The 23,780-nt window shown below is 44.6% G+C and overlaps 1 protein-coding gene across 1 annotated transcript in view; it reads left to right on the top strand.

Annotated features, from left to right (window-relative positions):
- The window catches only part of LANCL2 (LanC like glutathione S-transferase 2), a 62,870-nt gene extending 59,252 nt beyond the window's left edge, over positions 1-3,618 (top strand). The window contains exon 9 of the mRNA XM_089687272.1: positions 554-3,618. Coding sequence (XP_089543398.1) covers positions 554-630 — 77 coding nt within the window. The 3' untranslated portion in view covers positions 631-3,618. The remainder of the gene's footprint in view (positions 1-553) is intronic.
- Positions 3,619-23,780: the final 20,162 nt, after the last annotated feature.

Genomic DNA, 23,780 nt, shown 5'->3' with positions numbered 1-23,780 from the left:
TTGCCAATAATATTTGCAGGCGTTCTAGGCACAGTCCCTACAGGCTGGAAACAGTATGTTTACATCTTCTCCTCCTGCAGCAACTGCTCCTGGCCAACACTAGAGGGAGCTGAAGGAAATAAAAGCCAAATTGCTCATTTATCCCAATAGGGAGTGTCCTATTCCCTTAGCTCCCTCGGAACAGCGCATAGGAAGAGATTGTTTTAAACAGGCAATTTACAAACTGGAGACCCGTATTGGAAATTCTAATATCAGCAAAACAGCTAAGTGAATTATTTGTGCAGGCTACGAGGACAAACTGGAGTAAAGAATTGAATGTGCACTTTTCCTTTAAGGAATAACAATATTTTTTTGTATTGCAGTTTTTATGCCTCGGACTCTGTGACTAATGCAGATTTTTAATAATTATAATTTTCTAAAAAACATTAAACCTTCCTGGATCATAAAACTCGAATATGCTGTCATAAAGTGCTTGTAGGTAGCCCAGTAGTTTCTTCACGCATCCCTTCCCCTTTCTAAAGGTAAATTAGAGTTTCTTTTTGCTTCTTTTCAGGAATGGCTGGAGCTATTCATTTCCTTTCAGACGTGTTGACACCAGAGACTTCACGCTTCCCTGCATTTGAACTTTGATTGGCTGGCAGGAGAATTTGGGATACAGTCTGTGTGTGCAGTGAGGAGATGTAGAATTTCCACCCGTCATGTTCAGTGCCTCCACCACATGCTGCCAGCTTTACCTTGTCACCACTTTTTACAGAGTGTTGTGGCAATGTTTATTAAAGCCGTTGCTGCAGAAAATGGACTAAATGGAATCTTACATTATCAACTCTGTGATCTTGATGTTCTGCAGACTGAAGATGCTAATTCATTTGTTTTCTGTTTGCCATTGTATTGTGATGGCACTTCATTTTCACATGCATTATTGCAATGTTGTGGGGTTTTTTTTAAGGTATGGTGTAGTACATGCTATACAGACTCCCCATTCACTTATAAAGCAAGAGACGGTGACACCTGAGACGGTGTTGTAAAAAAAAAGGGGGGGGGGACGTGTCTTAGTCGAAGAGCAACAAAATGCATGCTGATTGGATTGTCTTTTTTTAACTGCTCCCCCTTAGGACATACAATGCTAAGGGGAGAATGCATCCTCTCTGGGTCTGGATCTCAGGCACAAGCCTTTTATTTGTAGGTTGCCAGATATACCAGCAAACTACCAGGCAGTTAGAAGATACACAGCAGTGGCAGACTGGCTGTTAACAGTCCCAGAACTGTGGAAGATAGATCTATGGCACACATGCTTCTTCTCACCAGTGATCTGGTCATAGAGGTTAAAATCGAATTGTACAATCCACTAACTTTGGATTGCGCAGAGAATAAAATGTGGGCTCGTCTACGATCCAGTCTGTGCATAAACTTTGTATGAGACTGCAGTTAGTAAGTTCAAAAAGTTTCTTTAAATCTAAACTTGGTATAAATCACTATACAAACATTACATTTGTTTTATGTTGATCACATTTACTAAGGTTTTGTTGACTAGGATACTTTCATATAATTCTATTAGGCTAGGTTCACATATGTGCGGGTGGTGCCGCTGCAGATCCGCACAAAAATCCGTGCAGCCTCACCACCCACACAGAAAAATGCGGACCCGCGGGCAGGTGCCATTACTTTTAATGGCACGCCGCTCGCACTGGAAATTGCAAACCACGCTGGGAACCGAGGTTCCCGTGCGGGCTGCAGTTTCCAAAGAAGTGCAGGGACTTCTTCCCTGCGTGTCCCGGGGGACACGGGAGTCCATTCAAATGAATGGGCTCTCGTGCCGTACGGCCGCATATATGTGAACCAGGGCTTACAGTAGATTGTTCAGTCAGATCTTAAATTGTGTGGCCAGTTTACATTCACATGGGTAAATGTGAGTGGAGAGCGGATTCCAGTGGCATAAATCAAAGGTGTAGGCAAACAGCTGCAGTGGAGAAGCCTTTACAAATGACTGACGGGTTGTACGCATATAATCATGCATGGATCAGTTATCTGTGATTTGGGACAGATGATCAGTCCTGTACACAATCTTTATGTATCCAGGGATGATTATCTGCCCCTAGCCGCAGACTGCTCCATGTGTGCTTACCTGCAGACAGATGGAGCCGCTGTCAGCCTGTCATTCATTTGTACAGGTTTCCTGGCTGCATTTGTTATCATATACCTGTGATTCCTGCCGCAGGAATGTTCTGTCTGTTCATATTCACCTGTGTGAATGTAGACTAAAGCAGGCCATAGATCTATGAGCAGGCTAGTTGGACTGAAGTCGATCCATTAACCCCTTCACGCCGGCCGCACGCAAATGTGTGGCCTCCCTACGTCTGGGCCTAGACGCCGAGCGGCCGCACATTTGCGTTCATGTAACAAAAAACATATGTGCTGAGAGCACGCGCCCTGCGCGCTCCCAGCACACACGTGCGGTACTCACGGAAAGGTCCTGGTCTGCTCTTTTGATCGGGACCTTTCCCGATCATGTGACCGGTCGTGACGTCATAGCGGCCACATGACACTAAGACCCGCCCCGTCCCACCCACCTCCCAGCACAGGAACTCCTCTTCACGCCGGCACGATCCAGCGTGAAGGGAGTAATTGACTTCATTACAACCACCCTGTCTGAGTTCTATCACGTGATTACTGCTGGTGGCTATAGCTTCCGGCAGTAATCATTGTTTCATAGTGCAGCAGTAAGGATTCCCTTATCAACACTGACTGACTGTGTTAATGGGGGAATCAAGCGATTTTCTTTCCTTCCACCAAAAGAAAATTGCATAATCTGTTTTTTTTTGCCTTCCTCTGGATCAACTATGGGCATAGGATTATAACTTTTTATTTTTCTATGGTTGAACTGGATGGCCGTTTGTCTCTTTTCAGCCAGACTAACTATGAGCTGCTAGACCTTTAAAAATAACTTGTATCCGAGATTAAACAGATGACTGTAAAGGTGATCAAGTGCAGTTGTAGAGTTTGAAAGAAGACCTGACATATGGAATAATCAGCAATTTGTTGTTTCAGGCGGTTTGATAAATAAGGGTCATGTCATATGTAAATAATGATGCCAGCAATGAGGTTACTGGTTCAGCTCATAAATAGGATGCCTTCAGTATGTTTTGTGTCTAAGATTGCGTACATTTTAAATCCTGGGTGCGAATATTTTCCTAAATGATGCTATCACGTTTGCATGTTCAATATCATTCACATTTTTTCAGGATTTGAGACCACTTGTAATGTAAAGTCAAACGTGTTGTCTGATCACAATTTATTTTTTGTACATCTGTTACAGGAAGGAAGTGGCATGCACCATTTGTACTGAGCCTATGTAAAAAAAAAAAAAAAAAAAAAAAGGGCTTTACCTTTGTGTTTTAAATGTCCGATGTACACCTCACGCTTGTTGAGTGTAGAGGAAGACCGGTGCTTGTGTTTGTGAGAAGAGTTGTGTGAGTGGTCTTCATGTTTTCAGATGTGTGCTTGGTAGGTGCTTGAATTATTCTGTTGTTCTGCCATAGAATCTTTCACATGTAAAATGACTGTGATTAGGTCTTATATTTCACCTTCAATGCTGTGGTCAAATATATGAGGACCAAAAGAGCTGATGGTATCTGTTGTGGTTTTTTTTTTGTTGTTTTTTTGTTTTGTTTTTAAATCTTCGCTTTGTTATTAAGAAAGCAGACATTTTCACAGAGTAGACTCATTTTAATACACAATAGCTCTCAATGGTAAGCATACTATAAAAGGGGAAAGGTAGTAGGGGGGTTGAAACTGTCCTTTATTTAAAAAGAAGTTTTCATATTTTTTTAAAGTGTTCTGTTTAAAGTGAAGAAAATAGAAAACATACAAGTAAGTGGCACTTCACAATTTTTGGAATGCCAACATCCCTTTATAAAAGAACAATTTTTTGAACTTTGCTGATACCACATGTATTAACAGATTTTTTTTTTTCATTGTGGACCATCGTTAAAAAACTGTAAGTAATTAAAAAAATATGGAGCACTGATATACACTCACTAGCCACTTTATTAGGTACACTTTGTTAGTCCCGGGTTAGGCCCCCTTTTGCCTTCAGAACTACCTTAATTTTTGGTGGCATAGAATCAACAAGGTGTTGGAAACATTCCTCAGAGATTTTGGTCCATATTGATATGATACCATCACACAGTTGCTGCAGATTTTTTGGCTGCACTTCCATGATATGAATTTCCCGTTCCACAACATCTCAAAGGAGCTCTATTGCAATTGAGATCTGGTGACTATGAGGCCATTGGAGTACAGTGAATGCATTGTCATGTTCAAGAAACCAGTTTGAGATGATTTGAGCCTTGGGACATGGTGCCTTATCCTGCTGGAAGTAGCCATCAGAAGGTGGGTACACTGTAGTCATAAAGGGATGGACATGGTCAGCAACAATACTCAGGTAGGTCATGGTGTTCAAACAATGCTCAGTTGGTACTAAGGGGCACAAAGTGTGACAAGAAAATATCCCCCACACCATTACACCACCACCAGCCTGAACTGTTAATACAAGGCAGGATGGATCAATGCTTTCATGTTGTTTACGCCAATTTCTGACCCCACCATCTGAATGTTGCAGCTGAAATCGAGACTCATCAGACCAGGGAACTTTTTTCCAATCTTCTGTTCAATTTTGGTGAGCCTGTGCAAATTGTAGCCTCTGCTTCCTGTTCTTAGCTGACAGGAGCGGCATCCAGTGTGATCTTCTGCTGCTGTAGCCCATCTGCTTCAAGGTTTGATGTGTTGTGCATTCAGAGATGGTATTCTGCATACCTTGGTTGTAATGAGTAGTTATTTGAGTTACAGTTGTCTTTCTATCATCTCGAACCAGTCTGTCCATTCTCCTCTGACCTCAAACATCAACAAGGCATTTTCGTCCACACAACTGCCACTCCTGGATATTTTCTATTTTTTAGGCCATTCTCTAAACCCTAGAGATGGTTGTGTGTGAAAATCCCAGTCAGCAGTTTTTCAAATACTCAGACCAGCCCGTCTGGCACCAACACCCATGCCACATTCAAAGTCACTTAAATCCCCTTTCTGATGCTTGGTTTGAACTTCAGAAAGTCGTCTTCACCACATCTAGATGCCTAAATGCATTCAGTTGCTTCCATGTGATTGACACATGTGGATATACACATGGTGAGTGTATATCTACCATGCTATTTCTACACTTCCTTCATCTCGTGCCCCAACATTAACCTCTTCACGCCGGCTGTGCGCAAATGTGCGGCCTCGCAGACACCGAGCGGCTGCACATTTGCGTTCTATTAAAAAAAGAACATATGTGCTGAGAGCACACACCCTGCACGCTCCCAGCACACATGTCCGGTACTCACGGAAAAGTCCTGATCTCTTTCGATCGGGACCTTTCCCGATCTTGTGGCGGCATGTCACGGCGGTCACATGACCCTAAATCCTGCCCTGGCTTCTGAAACCCTTAAAGGGCCGGGAGGGGCCAGCGCAAAGGGGTCCAGTACTCATGGAAAAGTCCTGATCTCTTTCGATCGGAACCTTTCCCGATCATGTGATGGCGGTCACATGACCCTAAACCCTGCCCTGGCTTCTGAAACCCTTAAAGGGCCGGGAGGGTCCGGCGCAAAGGGGTTAAAGTAGTACCAAACCCCCTTTTTTAAGCTATAAATTGCTACCAAGCAGTGAAACACTTAAGTCAATTTTAATACCCTCCTCTGTGCCCAACACTTACATTATCACCATGTCCTCCATCGTTTTCTTCAGGGTGAAGAGCGCAAATTCAGGGTAGGGTGGATGGTGTGAACTGAGGGCACAGGAGCGGCTTGCCATTCAAGCAATTTCAAAGAATGGATGCACACTGCAAGGGTGACTCTGTATGACATTGTAAAAAGATGGAGTCACCCAACAGCTGGACAACAGCGCCAGTCCTGTGAGGAGAACCTGGATTGAATAGAAGAAAAGATATACACCTCAAGAAGCATCACTAAATGTAAGTCTATACACCAGCATTGGGGGAAAAAAACATTTAGGCGCCATTTATCTCTGTGTGGTGCGCTTTTTCTATGTTGCATTTTATACATGTTTTAAGTACGCTGCCAATAAACACTTCATACGGAAAAAAAAACCAGAGTGCATGAACGCCCTAGTGTGTCAAATACATGAATGAATTGCACTCACATTAATGAACTTGGTAAGGGCTTATCACAACAGCACTTCTTCTCCCATGTCCATATCGGTGACAACCACCAGGTAAAGTAGCTCTCCTACAGTGATGTTCAACCGAGAGCCCCCAGCAAACAGTGTACAGCAAGGGATGACAGATGTAGCATGCAGGCCGCTGTGTATGTGGCGGGCCATGCACTGGAGCCATTCACATTGTTTTCTGCCACCTGGTAGCAGTTTGGAGAGCTGTAAGACCACTTGTGTTGATGGACTTTGTCTATATGTTGGACTTGAGCTCAGAGTTTTGGAGGGAGGTAGAGGAGCAGCGCAATTATTAGCAGTTTCTTCTTGGTTTCATTAAACAGTATTAGAATGTGCGTTTATGAAAGTGCATCAAAGATGCAGCATGCAGGACTTTGATGCGCTTTCATGAAAACATGCATTCTAATAGAATTTAATGGCAGTGCCCTGTACAGATGTGGACAGGCCTAAGTGTCACTTTAAAGGTAGATCCACAGTTCCAACAACAAATACACCTTTCTTGCTGTCAGTAGTGGGGCTTGTCAACGCGCTTCATGACTGTTAATCTTTTCTGGAAGATGAAAGTCTGGAACATATAAATGTAAAGTATACATCTGATGGACAACAATAAAACGATGATGCATTTTTAACAGCCTCTGTTGATCAATGCAGTACTGGTAAAGTACCATAAAAATGTGGGTGTGGATAGTGTGTTTAACCCATTCCTGCCCAGGCCAATTTTCAGCTTTCACTGCTGTCGCACTTTAAATGACAATTGTGCGGTCATGCAACACTGTACTGTCGTTTTTAGCATTTTTTTTCACACAAATCAAGATTTTTTTTTTGGTGGTATTTAATCACCACTGAGTGTTTTTTATTTTTTGTTAGGAAAAGAAAAAACCCAAAAAATTTAAAAAAAAAACCAAACATTTTTCTTAGATTCTATTATAAAATTTTGCAAACAGGTAATTTTTCTCCTCCACTGATGTGCGCTGATAAGGCTGCACTGGTGGGCATTGATCAGGCACGCCTAATGGCCACTGATAGGCCACACTGATGAGGCTAAACGGATAGGTGGCACTGATTGGCAGCACTGATGGACACTGGCATTGATAGGCAGCACTGATGGGCACTGTTGGGGTTGCACTGATAATCAGGGCCCTGATTATCAGTGTAGATGTCTCCTTTCACACCGGTTATCGGCAGTACTTTCCTCATGCTGTGACAGGGTGAGGAAAGTACTGCCAATAATTGGCAAGTGTGTTTACATCGTGATCAGCTGTGATTGGACACAGCTCATCCCTTGGTAAATAGCCACTGTAATTGGTCCTTTTCTGTAATTTGTGATCAGCTGTGTCTGAAGGACACAGGGAGTGCCAGGAGGATGTCCATAGACGCTCTCCCAGAACTGGCCGTCTGTGCTGTAGCCGTCATTTGCCAAGTGGTTCAAGTGAATATTTGCACATGCAGGGTAAAGCAACAGGTTCATTTAACTGCCGCCCTTACCAGCTGCACATACATTGTCTTAGTTGCCCAGTCGCTCCGGTTGGTGCTGTAAATAAATAAGAAAACCTGGTACGTCTGCTCACAGGGAACAACACAACTTATTCTCGTTCCTCACATGTAATAGCACTGATGCTTGGTGATCAACTTCTCAGGCATCCAATGCTGTTACATGGGAGTAAGCAGAGCATCTTCACCCCTGTTGCAACTTGCAGATTACATATGGCATCCTCACTTTACTCCCATCAGCCAATTAGAACAGCAGGGGAAGTGAAGGGAAGGTACGTATATGATCTTAGGGAGGGCAGCAGTTTTGTGAACTTGCTACTTTGGACTGCATGGGCAAGCACTAGTTCACTTTCTAGTAAATGGATGTGCAGGAGGGCATGTCTGGTCAGTGGAGGACAGGCAGGCTGTTCTCCCAGCACAGCCAGAAAACTGTCTACACTGAGATAGATGTACTCTCATGCCTTGCTTATTTCACACAAAAGAGGCAATGTAAGAGATAACAGGATATTTTTAACATACGTATATGGTACAAAAGACACATATCAGGATTATAAAATGTTGGGGTAACTTATTTTTTAATTATGGTAAACACAGCCCCTCAGCTCCCTCATAAACGAGGAGAACAAAGTAGGATTATCAGTCCTGGAATTTCCAGACTAGTGTATCCTAAAAAGGTAAGCTACAATTAAATTTTTTTTAATATACTATGTAAAATATAATAAATATAAAGTATGTATCCATCCCATCCAACCATGTAGAGTATGTGTTATGGTCTCAGCCAGTGCTTGTCCATTGACCATGTCTACTGATGCATTTCGCCCCACCTGCTGGGGCTTAGTCATAGACGTTATGACTAAACCCTGGTGTGAGGGGAGGAAACATGTCAGTGGAGAAACAGTGGCTGAGGTTGTATAAACATACTCTGCATGGGTCGGGCGGAAAAGCTACAATTTAATTTTTTTAATATACTATGTAAAATATAATAAATATAAAGTATGCATCCATCCCATCCAACCATGTAGAGTATGTGTTATGGTCTCAGCCAGTGCTTGTCCATTGACCATGCCCACTGACGCATTTCGCCCCACCTACTGGGGCTTAGTCATAGATGTTATGACTAAACCCTGGTGTGAGGGGTGAAACATGTCAGTGGAGGCGTGGTCAGTGGAGAAACAATGGCTGAGGCTGTATAAACACACTGCATGGGTTGGGCGGCAAAAGCGGCATTCTGGATGTTCATGATTGCTATTTCTGGATGAGACTACTTGATTGCCAGCGCCCCTACACCTGAGGACAATGAAGAAAGAGGACATACTCTTGCTTGGAGTGGCTCTACAACGTTCTTTCCAGTTACTAATATAAAGTAGGTGTTATCCCAGTTTGGTTGCAAAAGTGGAAATACACTTAAAGTCCCTGTTTACATATAGGCAATTTGGAATTGTGGGCAGAATCACTGTGCCCAAATCGTGGCAAGATGCGCATTTGGGTGCCATTCCCCCAAAGACGGTTCAATTGTGGCCTGTGACAAAACGCCTATAAAATCGTGCCTGCCTCAAGGCCAAAATTTTGGTCCCTGATCTTCTTTGGTGCAACAAAGGTGCAGAGGGCAGCCCATTCAATTGAGATTTTAAATTGCTAGTGAGAACCTTCCTTCCTGCTAAGCAATGTGTGACATGGGCCCAGGGTCTACTGTAGACTTGTTCGCCTCTATGATGTCTGTTACCATAGTAGAATTAAAAGGTTAGGTGCCAAGGAGTCTGCTGTCTCTATAGTTGCCATTCTAACATGCTAGAAACAAAGTTTAAAGGAGATCTCCACTTTCCCTAAGAATGAATATAGCCTATAAGCTCTACCCAAGCTATTTTAAATCGTTTTTCACCAATCTGCACCTGGTAACGGTTTCTAAAACTGGCAAAAAATCCAAATCTTTCTTCCTTGCAACCATGGAAACAGTGGGCTCATATATATACTGTGCTCGGAATGCTCCCAGATATCTCAATTTCTGCCTGTGTGATTAACTCACGGCTTTTCCCAGAGGCCTGTATAGAGCTCAAGGTAAAATGTCAGACATCTAGGTTTCTGCTGTGAGCCTTTCATCTGGGCGGAGATACTTTGCATGGACTTGGCTGCAACATGGAATTCTCTCTTATATTGTGGATAATGGGTGAATGGATGTCTGAACCTGGATCTACATATATTGTTGGGAAAATCTTTTTCTATATTTAGGAGATTTAGTTTGACATTCTATGTCCTATATAGAATATACAAACTCTGCTGCTAAGATCTTTACAGAACAATAACACCTTGCTTATGCACATCAGCAAAATGTCAGGATTAACTGGATTATTAAAATGAATAATTATTTGGGCAGATCATGTTCTCCAACGAACATGAACATTTATATGCGCAATGAAAAACTCCAGCTTGGCATACAGCACTGTGCTGAGGCCACTTATAACTAGCATTAAACATTTAAGCTGCCAAATCTTTCTGTTTTGGCATGCAGCTTTCCCTAAAGGTGAATTCTACGTATGTATTTTAGCATATACTCCATTTGAATTGCTTAGACCGTTTTTCAATTCCAATTGAACCTTTTAAATCCACAAAATATGTTCCAGGCGCATCAAACTCAAAGCACTTATTATTTATTATTATTATTATTCAGTATTTATAAAGCGCCAATAGTTCGCTCAGCGCTGTACATTACAAAGGGGGACAGAACATGTGACAGAACAATACCAATACAATGCAAAACATGAGGGGATCGAGGGCCCTGCTCTTTCAAGCTTACAATCTAGGAGGGAGGGGATGGTGGCACAGGAGGAGATAGCTGTGGGGGATGGAGTGGTAGGAAGAGTGGAGGAGGTCGGCAAGTTAGCAGGGGGCGGGGTAGGCTTCCCTGAAGAGATGGGTTTTCAGGGTGCGCCTAAAGGAGAGGAGAGTAGGTGATAATCTGATGGGTTGGGGCAGGGAGTTCCAGAGGATGGGTGACACCCTGGAGAAGTCCTGGAGGCGGGCATGGGAGGAGGAGACCAGGGAACTAGAGAGAAGGAGGTCTTGTGAGGAGCGGAGTGTGCGTGCTGGGCGGTACTTGGATATTAGGTCAGTGATGTAGTTCGGGGCAGTATGGTGGACAGCTTTGTACGTCAGTGTTAGGATTTTGAATTTGATCCGTTGCGCAATCGGAAGCCAGTGGAGGGATTGGCAGAGGGGGGTGGCGGAAACGGAGCGGTTGGAAAGGTGAATGAGTCTGGCAGCCGTATTCAGGATGGACTGAAGCGGGGATAGCCAGCGGCGAGGCAGGCCAGTGAGGAGGGAGTTGCAGTAGTCGAGTCGCGATATGATGAGGGAGTGGATGAGCTGTTTAGTGGTTTCTGGAGTTAGGAACGTGCGGATTTTGGCGATGTTGCGGAGGTGGAGTCTGCATGAGTTTGTTAAAGAGTGGACTTGGGGCTGGAAGGATAGGTTGGAGTCCAAAATGACACCAAGTACTCTGGCCTGCGGGGCGGGTTTGATGGTGGCGTTGTTGGACATGATGGAGAAGTCAATGGGGGGTGGTGTCCGGGCTGGAGGGAAGACAAGAAACTCGGTTTTGGAGAGGTTCAGTTTAAGGAAGTGGAGCGACATCCAGTCTGATATGTCGCTCAACAGGTGTGTGATTCGGGCGGAGACCGAGGGGGTGAGGTGGGGGGTTGAGAGATAGATTTGTGTGTCGTCGGCATAGAGGTGGTAGTTGAAGCCGTGAGAGTGTATGAGTTGGCCAAGGGAGGAGGTGTAGATGGAGAAGAGAAGGGGCCCGAGGACAGAGCCTTGGGGGACCCCAACAGAGAGGGGGAGTGAGAGGGAGGTGGTGGCATTATAGGTAACGCTGAAAGAGCGTTGTGACAGGTAGGATGAGAGCCAGGAGAGAGCAGAATCTCTGAGGCCGAGGGAGTGTAGTTTTTTGAGGAGGAGGGGGTGGTCGACTGTGTCAAAGGCCGCAGAGAGGTCAAGGAGTAGGAGCACTGAATAGTGGCCATTAGCTTTGGCGGTTAGCAGGTCGTTGGAGAGTTTGAGTAAGGCAGTTTCGGTGGAGTGTAGGGGACGGAAGCCGGACTGTAGGGGATCGAGGAGGTTGTTGTCGTTGAGGTGAGAGCATAGGCGGGCGTAGACTAGGCGCTCGAGGAGTTTAGATGTAAATGGGAGCAGGGAGATGGGTCTGAGGTTGTTCGGGTCATTGGGGTCCAGGGAGGGCTTTTTAAGTATGGGGGTGATGTGTGCATGTTTCAGAGGGGAAGGGAAAGTGCCGGAGGAGAGGGAGAGATTGAAGATGTGGGTGAGGGAGCGTAGGATGGAGGGGGAGGGAGGTTGTAGGAGTTGTGTGGGGATAGGGTCAAGGGGGCAGGTGGTGAGGCGGGCATCAGAGAGGATCTTGGAGACTTCTTCGATGGTAGTAAGGTCAAAGGTGCGGAGTGTTGGGGGAGCTTCAGTATGAGGAATGTAGGGTGGGGTGGGAGAGGAGGTCAGAGCAGTGGTGGGGCCGTGGGAGAGGGGTGTAGAGGGGGTAGCTGAGTGAGGGGGAAGGGGGTTGGAGGGAGTTTGAGCAGCGACGAAGTCCCTGTGGGTTATGTCGAGGGGGAGGGGGGATGAGGGGGTAGCTGTGTGAGAGGGGACGGGTTGAGAAGGCGTGTGAGTTGCGGCAATGTCCTTGCGAATTGTGTCAATCTTGTTTTTGAAGTGATTGGCAATCTCAAGGGCAGTGAGTGAGGTGCTGGGTGGAGGTGGGGGTGGCGAGAGTAGAGAGTTGAAGGTGGAGAAGAGTCGGCGAGGATTGGAGGAGAGGGCCTTGATGAGGGTCAGGAAGTAGGCTTGTTTGGCAGTATGGAGGAAGGAGGTGTAGGTGTGGAAGGCAGATTTGTATCGGGTGAAGGCTTGTTGGGATTTGGTTTTGCGCCATAGTCGCTCCAGGGCACGACTGTGTCGTTTGAGGGTTTTGGTGTGATCAGTCTGCCAGGGCTGGAGCGGTCGGGGTCTGATGTTGCGTGTGGTTAAAGGCGCTAGTGAGTCAAGGGCTGTTGACAGCGCATTGTTGTAGGCGGTCATAGCCAAGTCGGGGCAGGACAGGGGGAGGATGCTGTCATGGAGTTGATCAACTGCGGAGTGGAGGGAGGCAGGGTTAAGGTTGCGGAGGTTACGGCTGGTAGTAGTGTGACATTTGGAGGGGTAGGCGTTGGAGGATGAGGAGATAGAGAAGGTGATCAGGTTGTGGTCAGAGAGAGGGAAGGGGGTGTTAGTGAGGTTGTGGGGAGCGCAGCGGTTGGAGAAGACAAGATCAAGGATATTACCGTCGGAGTGGGTGGTGGATTGTATGCACTGTGCAAGTGCAAAGGAGGAGGTTAAGTGGAGGAGACGGGCTGTGTCCGGGTTGTCGAGGTTGACAGGGATGTTGAAATCCCCAAGGATGATAGTGGGTAGCTCAGAGGAGAGGAAGAAGGGTAGCCAGGAGGAGAAGTCTTCCAGGAAGCGGGGTATGGATCCAGGAGGCCGGTATATCACAGCAATCTTCAGGGGGGTTGGGGAGAATAGTCGGACGCAGTGGGCCTCGAAGGAGGAGAAGGATAGGGAGGGGGGGTTTGGGAGGACTCGGAAGGTGCTCAGCGGTGATAGGAGCAGGCCAACCCCACCACCTTTACGACCGTTGGGCCTGGGTGAGTGGGTCCAGGTGAGACCGCCGTAGGAGAGTGCAGCAGGGGAGGTAGAGTCAGTGGGCTGGATCCAGGTTTCCGTAATCGCCAGGAGGTTGAGGGAGCGGGAAACAAAGAGGTCGTGGATGGCGGTAAGCTTGTTGCACACCGATCGGGCGTTCAGGAGTGCACATGAAAACGGGGGGGAGATTTTAGGGAGCAGGGGGACAGATACTAAGTTGCGGGGGTTGTGGCAGGACGTGGAGGCGGGAGGGTTTTGTGCGGGTGAGGGAGGTGGTGGAGGGCCAGGATTCGGGGAGATGTCCCCCGCGGTTATGAGGAGGAGAAGGGTGAGAAAGGTGGCATGGGAGCGGGATGTGCAGGAGCGTGAGAAACTACTAGTGGAGGTGTTGGGGTCAGTGGGAGAGTGGAGTAATAGGAGGAGGTGATGGGTGCCATAAATGGGTGAGGGAAGCAGTGAGGGCACAATATACAAATGTTTGGGAGGAGCAGAGGGATATAGTGAATGGATTTTGGGAACAGAGGAGAGGAAAATGAGAAGGAGGAGTGGAAGAGGCATTTTGGGGAGGTGATGAAAGCAATAGTAGGGAGATGATAGCAATGAGGGGTAGATGTACAAGTTTTGGGGTGGAGCAGAGGGGTAAAGAAATGAGATTTGTGAACAGAGGATAGTAATATGAAGAGCAGAAGAGGGGTGTATTATATAAAGGTACACGGAGTGGGACTCAGGTGTGTAAGAGATGTTTCCCAGGGTGTTTCCTTGCAGTCTGTCCAGCATGCAGTAGAGTTTCTTGCTGTTGTTGTGTCTTCCTGCTGCTTTAGTTCAACTGCTGTGTTTAACTGCTCTGCACTCATTCAAAGCCGCACTCCATCATAAGCAGCACCCCCATCAGAGACTGTGCCCCCCATCAGAGATCTCCCCCATGAGCTGAACTAAATTTATAGGGAGATGCTCAAATGAGCATTCAACTCCGCCCCAATTAGAAGCTGATAAGGCTCACATGAATAGGGGGGGATGATTCTTAGGAACCAGGCCACAGTCATAAACCTGAGTGCGCCTAGAGGTGAGGACAAGTCAACAGATACACAGATATAATTACAACATTTGGTGAGAATTTAACAGGAGTCAATGCGTTTGTCTGGTTAAGAGTGGAGGTAGCAGATAAATGCAGTTACCCAAAGAAGAACAGCAGGAGTCAATGCGTTTGTCTGGTTAAGAGTGGAGGTAGCAGATAAATGCAGTTACCCAAAGAAGAACAGCAGGAGTCAATGCGTTTGTCTGGTTAAGAGTGGAGGTAGCAGATAAATGCACTTAAAGTCTTACAGGTTATTTTCTTTAGAAAACATCCACAACCTGATTAGAAAAGCCTGTCTTCTGCCTGTATGATTCAAAGATCCCCCTTGCTCTCTGTGTTAAGCAGTGGCCCCTCTACACAGGTCCTACACCATCACCCTACCCCTGCTGAGCCAGATCTATTGCTCGGTCTAAACAGGAAGTGTCAGGCCTCTGCATAGATACCACTGCTTCCAGACAAGTAGGGTTTTTTTTCTGTAGGATGCTGGCAGGAGACAGGCCTAGTCTACTCGCACCATGGCTGCTTTAACTTAATCTTTGCACAGCTTTTGTTTTGATGCTTCTGAAAGGTGTTTAGCTGTAAAAAAGTAACATTTGTAGGACATACAGTATATAAACCAAACATTTTCAATGTAAAAGGAAACACATTTGTGTATCCATATAGGTTTATTTTAATCTAGTAGGATTTGTGTACAAGTGACTCTGATCTGATCATATGATTGAACATGCAGCACCAATTACATCAGGGTGCACATCAACATACCATTCAACGTTTGAATTTGACAAAGAGGGACAATTTTTTTTAAAAGTGCAGAATATGGCTTGTGTAGCAGACCTAGGTGACAAGTGGCTGTGGTTTACAGATATACCTGTATCAGCTTTGATAAGAGTCTCACCTGGGACTAAAAGATCATAATAAGGAGAGATCACATCCAAGAAGGCATAGTTCATTCATAAAGATTGTTTATGTATTTGTTTAGCTAGTTAGTACTGTCTGGTTTTTAATATGACAGCCCAACAGCTCTTGCAGAGAATACAGTGAGAAACACTGTATTTTCTTCTGACCTTTCTGACCTTAGTACTGCAATGCCTACTTATTGTATACACAGCACACATCTGCCACAGAATTTTTTCAGACAAAATATGCTTTAATGACTGTGCCACAAGCAAGAGTCTGAGCCCACGTTCCCAGAAACAGTCCCTGCGGCCCTACTTTCATGGAAAGAGTAGCTGGTATAATTCACGGCCAGCCAGGTACCCAGGGAAGTGATATAACCCTCTTGGGGAAAAGGTTTCCTGGATCTCTTTAGTCCTGGGTCCATAGTCAAAGGGAAACAGGCTGTCCCCTAGGCCCTTCCAAAGGCCCAGGTCACAGTGGTTTCCGGACATTCGCCCCCCCAAAGGTAGACTACCCAGGCCGCAGACCCCCAACTGGTCTGGACCAGCGTTAGTCGGGCAGTATAAATCCACATTTTCTGTCCACGTGATTTCCTGCCTTGGTTGCTGGGGAGAAGCAAAGATGACTGCTTCTCCCTGAGGTCCCCGTGTCTCTGTAGGTATGGGGCAGAGGTTGTGGACGCTCAGTCCGGTTTCAGCACTTCAGTGGGGAATAGGAGCTTCACTACGTCAGCCTGTCACTGGAGAGTGGGCCACTTACCCCAGCTCACCAGAGTTCCGGAGTTGTTTCCAGTGCTAATAAGAGCTTGGTGGCACTGCTCTGATGCCAGCGTTTTTTTTTTTTAAATGGTTGAACTGGATGGACTTATGTCTTTCTTCAGCCAGACTGTGTACCTATATACTGGGGACCCCACATCCTCCACTCTGGCTGGCGGTTGGGGTAGGAGGACAACTTCATCTTCTCTTGGGACTCCTAACTACTGCTGGAGAGGGAGAACAACTTCCTCCTTTCCCTTGTTCTTGGCCTGTCGCTGGGAAGCAGGAAAGGGTTCCTCCCCTCCCTGCACCTCTGACTACTGCTGGGAAGTGAGGACAGATTCCTCCCATCGCTGCATAGCGGACTGCCACTGGGGAGTGAGGATGACCTCCTCCTCTCCTTGCTGTTCCGGAATTGCCGAAAATCCAGGGCAAGGGCTGGTGGAACTCAGGCCCAGTGCCAGTGTTTCGGTGGGTGTCTCATAATCCATAACATCCATGGGTGCTGGGGCATACTGTTGAGCTTCATTGAACAGTCTTCTATATGCCTGTTCCAGCTCCCATTCTTCTGTAACTATAAAGTCAAAGTCACTGCTCAATCCGAGCTCACTGGGAAGTTCCAACTCTCTAAAATCTTGGATATCCTCCCATCTCCACTTCACTACACTACCGAACTGGATCCTTCTGAAGCACCTCAAATATCAATCCCGGGCCATAAAAGTCATAGCCTTCTATGGGATTGTTGTTCTCCAGCCATGAACACACTTTGGTGGCATGCCATTGCAGCGCTTAATACCCATTGTCCATCATCAGTTCCGTCTGGACCATCCTATCCAGCTCTGTCAGCCATTCTTTCCGAGGATGCTGTCCTAGGGACAGTATACGCAAGTTCAGCTACAGCCAGTACTCATCCATGGGCATAGGGAGGACCTTTCCATAATAGTCTTGCTCCACTTGGAGAGCCTCCCTTCAGAGCTCCCGGCAGACCACATCCAGCACACCCTGGCAGAACCAGACTTTCCGTACAGAGTGATCATCTCTTACTATCGCCACTGGAACTCTGCTTCCATGGCAACCGGCTCCTGGAACACTTCTCTGATATCAGCTGACACTTGGTCCTGGTGGTGGTTTGCACTGCCCTTACAGAGGAAGCAGATACCACTGCTGCCACCAAATGTGACAGACTGCCTGACAGCCCAACTGGGTATCTCTGCCAAACTACAGCTTCTTCCACTCTGGAACTAGAATATAGCAAATGTACCCCAAGCATCAGACAGCATCAATGTTGGAGCAAAACAGGAATTACTTTATTAACAAATAGCACAGCATTTATAAAAAAAAAACTTCCTCCTAGACAGGTATGGCACACATTACAAGTCCGAGGAGAAAATTATATTACATAAACAATCAACCACAAGAAAACAATGGATTCCTTCCTGGTACCTGGCAGTCTGGACTCTGGAGCTGATTATACAAAGTGAGAGATTATCACCACATATGCTGAAATTCACTCCTCCAGAAACAGTCCCTCCAGCCCTAATTACATGGAAAAGGGTAGCTGGTATAATCAATGGCTAGCCAGGTACCCAGGGAAGTGGTATAATCCTCTTGGGGAAAAGGTTCCTTGTAACCCCAAGAGGGGGGTCTTCTTAGCCTTGGATCCATAGTTAGTGGGAAGGAAGCTGGCCTCTAGGCCCCTCCAAGGGCCCAGATCACGGTGGTTTCCATGACAATGTTATTCATCTCTTGTGATAGCAATAAAGTTGATATTAAAAAAATTTAAGGGACAGTGTAAAAAAATAAATGTAAATGCACACATGCAAACATGCACATCTGTTCCACACGCATATGTATATGTCCGGCGATCGCCCCACACGTGAGGTATCGCCATGAATGTTAGAGGGAGAGCAATAATTCTAGAGCCAGATCTCCTGTAATGCCAAGCCTTTTAAAGCGTCACATGGGATAATTTAATGTACTGTGATTTGTCACTGTTCCACGGGCATGCGCAATTATAAAGCGAGACATGTTTGGTAACTATTTACTTTGAGTTACATAATCTTTTATATTTTACCAAAAAAACAGGGTATTATATTGTGTTTGTTTGTGTTCACAATTCAGTGTATTAAGTGTATCTTCCCCAAAAATTTGTGTTTGAAAAACCACTGTGCAAATACTGTGTGGCAAAAAAAATAAAAAATTGCAATACCCACCATTTTATTCTCTAGGGCCTCTGCTTAAAAAATATACGTTTTTTTTTTTTAAGTAATTTTCTAGCAAAAAAAAGGCAATTTTTACTTTTATGATAGAAATGTCAGAATTGGCCTGGGTGGCAGGTGGTTAAAGAAGAACTTCAGGAGTAATGTACAGTACTTTGCGTAAAGTGGTCAGAAGTATGTCATATAAAGCCCAGTGTACAGAGTGCAGTGTACAGAGTATGAAATGTACAACATAGTGTCTTTCATGCAGGGATCATAAGTGCATAATGCACACAGCGCAGGGGTCATGATTGTGTATCATAGAGCATACATGCAAGGATCAGCAATGAGTGATACAGTGTAGGGGTCAGAAGTCAGTAATGCACAATATTGATCTCCCCTCGTAGGTTTATTCACCTGATTCCACATAGAGATGCAGCAGCAACAAGAGGCCCTTCCCTCTGCTGTACATTGCGACTGAAGCTGAGGAGGAACTTTCCTTATGAATGAATAGCATGGATTATTTACATATGAATGAGCTGTGGCCACAGTGTGCAGAAGTATACAGGACAGCCTGAGTAGGGTGAAATTGTGGGACAGTCCTGCACAATCTAAGGCTGTTGGGATGTATGCATCAGTAATGCAGTGTGAACACTATGTTGTATGATGGCCTGGTTGGATCCCATAGAGTTAATGATGGCTTCCTTCATGATTGAAAGAATTTTGACTTCTATCATCAATGCATCAAGACTGGGTGAGCTCATCTACTCAAGGTCAAGAAAATGTTACTAAGGAATGCAATGTCAGACATAATTGTAAATTTGCTTAGCTTACCCTCATCAGAGTCCTCAGCAGTTTCAGTTACTATATCAGATAATGCTACTACCTTAGACTTCCCAGTTTAGTAAGAAGTACTGTAAAGCTAATGAGAAAATGTGTGCTCATCAGGAAAAACACTTTATTCAGTTTAACCTTTTAGAAGAATTCATAGCTAAAGCTTAGACAGCTTTCTTGTAAACAGAAATTATAGTTCATTCACCTACCGGCAAATAGTGTATGCCAGGTCAACCTCAGGAGCAGGAACTGTTTGGCTAAGGCCAAAGAGGCCAATTGGATATTCTGTATATAGTGGTTGCAATGGCCATGGATCAGGCTGAACCTGGACTGAATGAGTATGTCAACTGCAGGACTGCTCTCTGCTTTGCATTGTCAGTTATTTAGTCAGATACATATAAACAAGCTGTTTCCTCTGGGAAGGTTGCAAACTTTACGCACCAAAGAAGGGGGCATGTTATAACCTTCAAATCAGATTGGTGTTTTTGACAGACTGTTCAGCAATACATGGACCAAGCTTTAAACATCTTGTCTTTAGATTTTTTATATTTAGCAGTCCACAATTTGAGTCAAACTATTTTCTGACCTTGAAATATAATTTTTTTCTTGACTATATATTGCCTGCCATCTCAGGATTCTCCAGGTTTTTTTCCAAGATTGCAATGATACTGGATTTACCACCAGATGATAGTTTGTAATTTGAAGTATTTCCAAATTGGAAATACCGGATTTTCCTCTTGAACAAGACCTTTTATTCAGCCAGTTTCACCTTGACTTTTCCATACCCTGTGTGACACATGAGTAGTTTGTACCATTGTATTTCAAAATGGAATTCCCTTTAGAAATATATTATCATTTGGAATTAAATTATGGAAAGGGTAAAGAAAAAAATCTTGCGGTCCTTGCGGTCATTGTGAGTAATCTATTGTTTCTACAAAAAGCACCTCTTCCCGTGTAACAACAATTGCCTTTTTTAACTGTGTGTTGCATGTCAAGGAAGGGGAATAACTTAGACAATGAAGACTACAGTAAACAAGGAACACAGACCAGTTTCTGTGTTTTGACTACCCCCATCAACTGGAACACAGACTGGGGGATACTAGAAATCTGCAGCTTCTGTCTGAAATGGTAACAGCAAACACAGAGCCTAAAGACAAGTACATAGACATCTCAGGAGTGCATTGAAAGTTTGTGACTGCTCAGACTGGGATTTTGGTGAAACAAGAACAGAGGACCACTGAACAGGGAGCAGGAGCAGAACACCAAATTAGTATAGTCAGCCCGTATGTAGCTGGAGTGTCAGAAAAATGCAGGAGCTTTAACAAACATTGCATCCTTAAGTCTTTCAAGCCCAGCGATAAAATTCAAAAGACCCAACACCCAGCCACAAGAAAAGTAACTTGGTATATGCAATGCAGTATAGAGAGGAATGCAAAGACCTGTACATTGGGCACAGAAGGACCTCTCAACAAATGAGTGGCCCAACATACGAGGGCAAATTCTCAAGGCCAAGACTCAGCAGATGTCCTACACCATAAGAAAAAGGGATATTCTTTTGTGGATATTAAGGTGTACATTTTTATTCACAATGGGCATGCAACAGGCCATCCTCATCAAGTTGGAACAACCATCATTGAACAAGGTTGGGAGCCTTCAACACCATTTGTCTGTCACATATAATGCTGAACATCTCTACCAAAGCTTTAACTAGTAACTAGAACATTGTGGTTGCACAATTTTCATTTTGTCAAATAGCAACTGCCTTTCACGGTAATTGGATCAAGGTGTCAGCTGTGTGAATATAAATGTTCGAGTGTTTTCCAGACACTCATTAGAATTGATGGCTTGGACAAGCTACAAAATGTCTTAACCACGTCCAGCTGAATGTGACTACTATTAGATATATCATGGCCTGGGTAATAAGAACCTTCATAGGCAGGGAGAATGTGTGAATGTGACATAACAGATAAACTGGATCATATTTCTCAAATACATTGGAGTCTACCAGGGACAGATCTTAAGTGACACTTATCATCACATATTTTACATGTTAGGTGTATTCAAGCTCAATAATATATAAATGTAACACAGGATTTTGCCATCTCCCAAGGGTCACCGTATATAAGCATGGGTCAGGGTATGTAATGTATCGAGTGTGGGGGTCAGGAGTACAAAACAGAGTTCAGGAATCAGGGGCGTATGACCCCATGGGTGTGCATGGGTCAAAAAAGTGTAAATCCCTTCCCTCACAGGCAATACTCTCCCCACTTTCCCTTTTCATCAAAAATCCTCCCTCCCGAAAACAAAAAAAATAGGCACTAATCTGCAAGCTCAACCTCCAAGCACACATTTCCTCTGCAAGCCAAATTCTCCCCCAAAATGCAAGAATGACTCTCTCCTACTAGTACAAATTACCTCCTGCTAAAATCCACCCTCCCAGCACAAATTCTTGTTCTCAAAATTCCTCCTCCCAACAAACATCTCCTCTCCCAAATTTCTCCTCCTAGCATAAATCCCCCCTTCCAGCACAAAGAGTTGCTGGTGGCTGCAGTCATGGACAACTGCGGTGTTGGGAACCCAGTCAGGGGAGATTGAGAAAATGCTTCCTCCTGCCTGCAGCTGACTGGTCACATCATTTCAGCTTAGGTCTAGGCACTTGACTGGAGCATAAAGACTACACTTAATGATGAAAGGTTCAGCTTTTTTGAAGAATGGTACTGCTGAGATTGAGACATGTCAGAAATGTATTCACGCAAACTGGTAAAGCTTGTCAGTATGCAACCTTTTTATGTATAAAATGGTGAAAGTGAGTCGGAGAAAGGGTACAGAATTTCACATATTGCAGTTCAGCTTTCATTCCTCTATAGTGGCTGCCACTGGGACTGAAACTGAAAAAATGATTCTGCTCACAGGCTGTCAAGAATATAATCCAAGCAGTGATGTTGTTTCTCTTTTAGCAGAGTCATTTTCTAGACCAGACAAAGAAGCTTGGCTCAGCATATTCCTATATCAGGCTACACACAAATCTCACTTCAGATAAGAGCAAGCACATATTAATACTGCATGTTATACAGCTGGGAATGAATTTCTACATTCAAGATTTAACTCCAGTATATCCATGTAAAATTCAAACTGCTGTAGAAGTTTATAAATCTATGAGGTTCCCTAGTTTGTTGCAATGTAGGATGCACATCAAACTCTTTCATTTGTTAATTTTGTATCCAGGGGAAATAAAAACCTTCAGAACCCGTTTTTTAAAGTTTTGATATGCACCTGTTTACTCAGTAACATTTCATTCTCTTTGTATTAATCTCTTTGCCTTCTTGGTATAGGAAGGCAATGCAATGCCTTCTCAACGCCTGTGAAAAAGTCTGAAAAAGCAAACTGCCACAGGTCACTCTTTGGAGAGCGAGGCTCATGTAAACTAGCCCTAAGAGTGTCAGCAGAAGAGCAGAAAGCATGCATTTTATAGTGTCCCACTGAGGATGAGAGTCATTCATTTCTCTATGTTACAGGAAGACAAAACAAGAAATGTAGATACAGATTCTGTATATACTACCAATCTGCTGTGAAAAAAGCGATATTTGATTTTTGCCTTGGAAAAAATAGTTTTAAATTGGTTGTAAACCCTTACATATAACCAGTGAAATACTGGCCTCATGTGATACACAGGGTGAAACAAATCCTCCTACACAAGTTGCACCTGTTTATCTGCAGTATTCTCTTTTCTACATCCAAAGTCCAGAATTTATAAAGTGTGCCAACGTTCAGAAAAAAAAAGGGGCAGAGATCCAAAGTTATACTCTGCAGAGCTCAGTGAAGAGAGGTCTGAGAGCTGATTGGAGGGGACACCCCCCTTCACACAGCAATCAGGAACAGAACTGAGACTGTCAATCTGCTGGAGGTCCCTCCCCTGTCACCATTTTTCTTTTGATGTCAGGAAAACTTGTCAGAAATTATTCATGCTGATAGCAGAGAAAAGAAGCAGCAGACAGAAATGACACTTTGTGCTCTTAATTGAGACAAGTACACACTATAGAAGGACATGCTATGTTCATATTTCATATCTGAGGTTTACAACCACTTTAAGTAGGAAAGATACATTTTATTGAGGTTTTCCCTGAAGAGTGTATACCCCGAAATCTTTTCCTGAAAATCTTAATGTTAGTGCAAATGAAAAAAGTATCACAGACAGTACTCCATCATTTTTGTTGCAAGTGCATTAATATGGCTACAATCACTGCAAGCATGCTTCTTTCAGAATAGATTCCCTTTAAAAGTACTGAATAGTATGCATGTGATTGACATCACATTGAATGCTGTACACCACTTAAGGACATTTCTGTACATGCCTTTCTGCCCCTTTGTATGTTCCTTGAGCTTTAGCTAGTGTCCAGGGTACCTAGATTTTTCCAGCAGTTCAAAACTGCAGGGCCAGGATATATCAGGCCCGGTTTACACTAGTGCGGGCCGTGCAGCCCGTGTTTGCTTGGCCCCGGCAGCCCATTCATTTGAATGGGCTGCTATGCCATGTATCCCACACAAAAAAGGTTCATGCACCTTTTCAAAAACACATCTGCAGGGAAATCACATGGTCTTTTTGACCATGCGATTTCCCTGCAGTTC

Source organism: Staurois parvus, unplaced genomic scaffold (genome assembly GCF_062004578.1).
Source record: "Staurois parvus isolate SC_StPar_1 unplaced genomic scaffold, SC_StPar_1.0 ptg000020l, whole genome shotgun sequence".
Lineage (NCBI taxonomy): Eukaryota > Metazoa > Chordata > Amphibia > Anura > Ranidae > Staurois > Staurois parvus.
Note: the sequence above shows the minus strand (reverse complement) of the source record. Positions and strands in the feature narration are given on the sequence as shown.